Source organism: Volvox carteri, assembly GCF_000143455.1.
Source record: "Volvox carteri f. nagariensis unplaced genomic scaffold VOLCAscaffold_1, whole genome shotgun sequence".
NCBI classification, from domain to species: Eukaryota; Viridiplantae; Chlorophyta; class Chlorophyceae; order Chlamydomonadales; family Volvocaceae; genus Volvox; species Volvox carteri.
This window is the reverse complement of record NW_003307545.1, coordinates 4,991,518-4,992,738: the sequence shown is the minus strand read 5'-3', so window position 1 is coordinate 4,992,738 and position 1,221 is coordinate 4,991,518. Positions and strand designations below refer to the sequence as shown.

The 1,221-nt window shown below is 56.7% G+C and overlaps 1 protein-coding gene across 1 annotated transcript in view; it reads right to left on the bottom strand.

The window, feature by feature from the left end:
* The window catches only part of VOLCADRAFT_102878 (uncharacterized protein), a gene marked incomplete at its 3' end in the record, with an annotated part of 36,379 nt that overhangs the window by 25,851 nt on the left and 9,307 nt on the right, over window positions 1-1,221 (bottom strand). The window contains exon 13 of the mRNA XM_002945878.1: window positions 961-1,095. Within this exon, the coding sequence (XP_002945924.1) occupies window positions 961-1,095 (135 nt within the window). The remainder of the gene's footprint in view (window positions 1-960; window positions 1,096-1,221) is intronic.

The window sequence follows — 1,221 nt, the reverse complement described above, 5'->3', positions numbered from 1 at the left end:
CCGCCGGCGATGACAGGGAAGATGCCGTACAATACGAGCTGCAAGAGCACGGCGGTTAGGCGCGGAGAAGGGAATCGGAGTGACGTATGTATGTATGTATGCATGTAGCCCGGGCAGGGGAGGGCTCCTGATACACCTAGCAAGCCAAAAAAAGGAAAACTTCCAAGAAGGGAAGGCGTAGAGAGCTCGAAACCACAAGACGTCTTGCAGCCCACCTCACGACTTTTCAACTGACCTCCTCTACCTCTCCCTTCCTGGGCTGGTCCAGGGGAGAAGTAGCCACCCAAAGAAACGGGATCACGCACCAGAAGCCCGATCAACACTGCAGGGGCCCGGATAGACCGGCGAGACCACAAACGGGATAACACGTTGCCACCCAGCTCTCCTAGACCCTCCAGAATACCGCAGGGGGAGGAAGGTAGCCCGCGCGGCGCCTCCCCCTTACCGTCACTAAACCGGAACGGTTGGTCCTCCAGAACCTTCTCACCCTGCCTCGTACTACACAGCTGCCACCCTCGTCCCTTGCCAAGCAACCCAGTCCCGCAGAGAAGACGTGCCTAAGTAGAATGTATGTATGTCGTTACAGGGTGGTTAAGCTTCACCAGCGGCCCCCTTTCCCTTGGAGGCAGTTCCCTGCTCTCCCCTGCGAGAGGGGCACCCTAATCCGTTCACACCATCCGACTTCAGAATGTATTCGTTGGGTTCAGCAACTCACCACCAGCATCCAACCAAGAATGTATGTAAGTATGCAAGTAAGTAAGTATGGATGGATGGATGGATGGATGGATGGATGGATGGATGGATGGATGGATGGAATTATCGCCATCATAAGCTGTGTGTGTCTGTAGGCTGTGTGGGTAAAGTTATCAGTGCATCAGTGTCTGAAGGTGTGCACCGCAGCGTTCCCAAGCACAACACCATTCTCCGTACGGCCGTACAGGTCGTACTCGTCGTACTTACCTTGGTATAGCGGCGCAGGTGACTTTCTTCATGGCTTTTCCCGGCGGCCAGCAGGCAGTACAGGGTGGTGGTGTAGAGGATGCCCAGCCACAACCCGAACCACACCGCGTTGACGCAGGTCCGGTAGAAGGGCATCTGGGCGGGTGAGGTGGGGGGCTTTGAGGTTGGGGCCTTATGAGTGTCGTTAGCAACCCAATACCCACTTCATGTGTTCTTCCCACCCCACCCCACCCCACCCCACCCCACCCCACCCCACCCCAC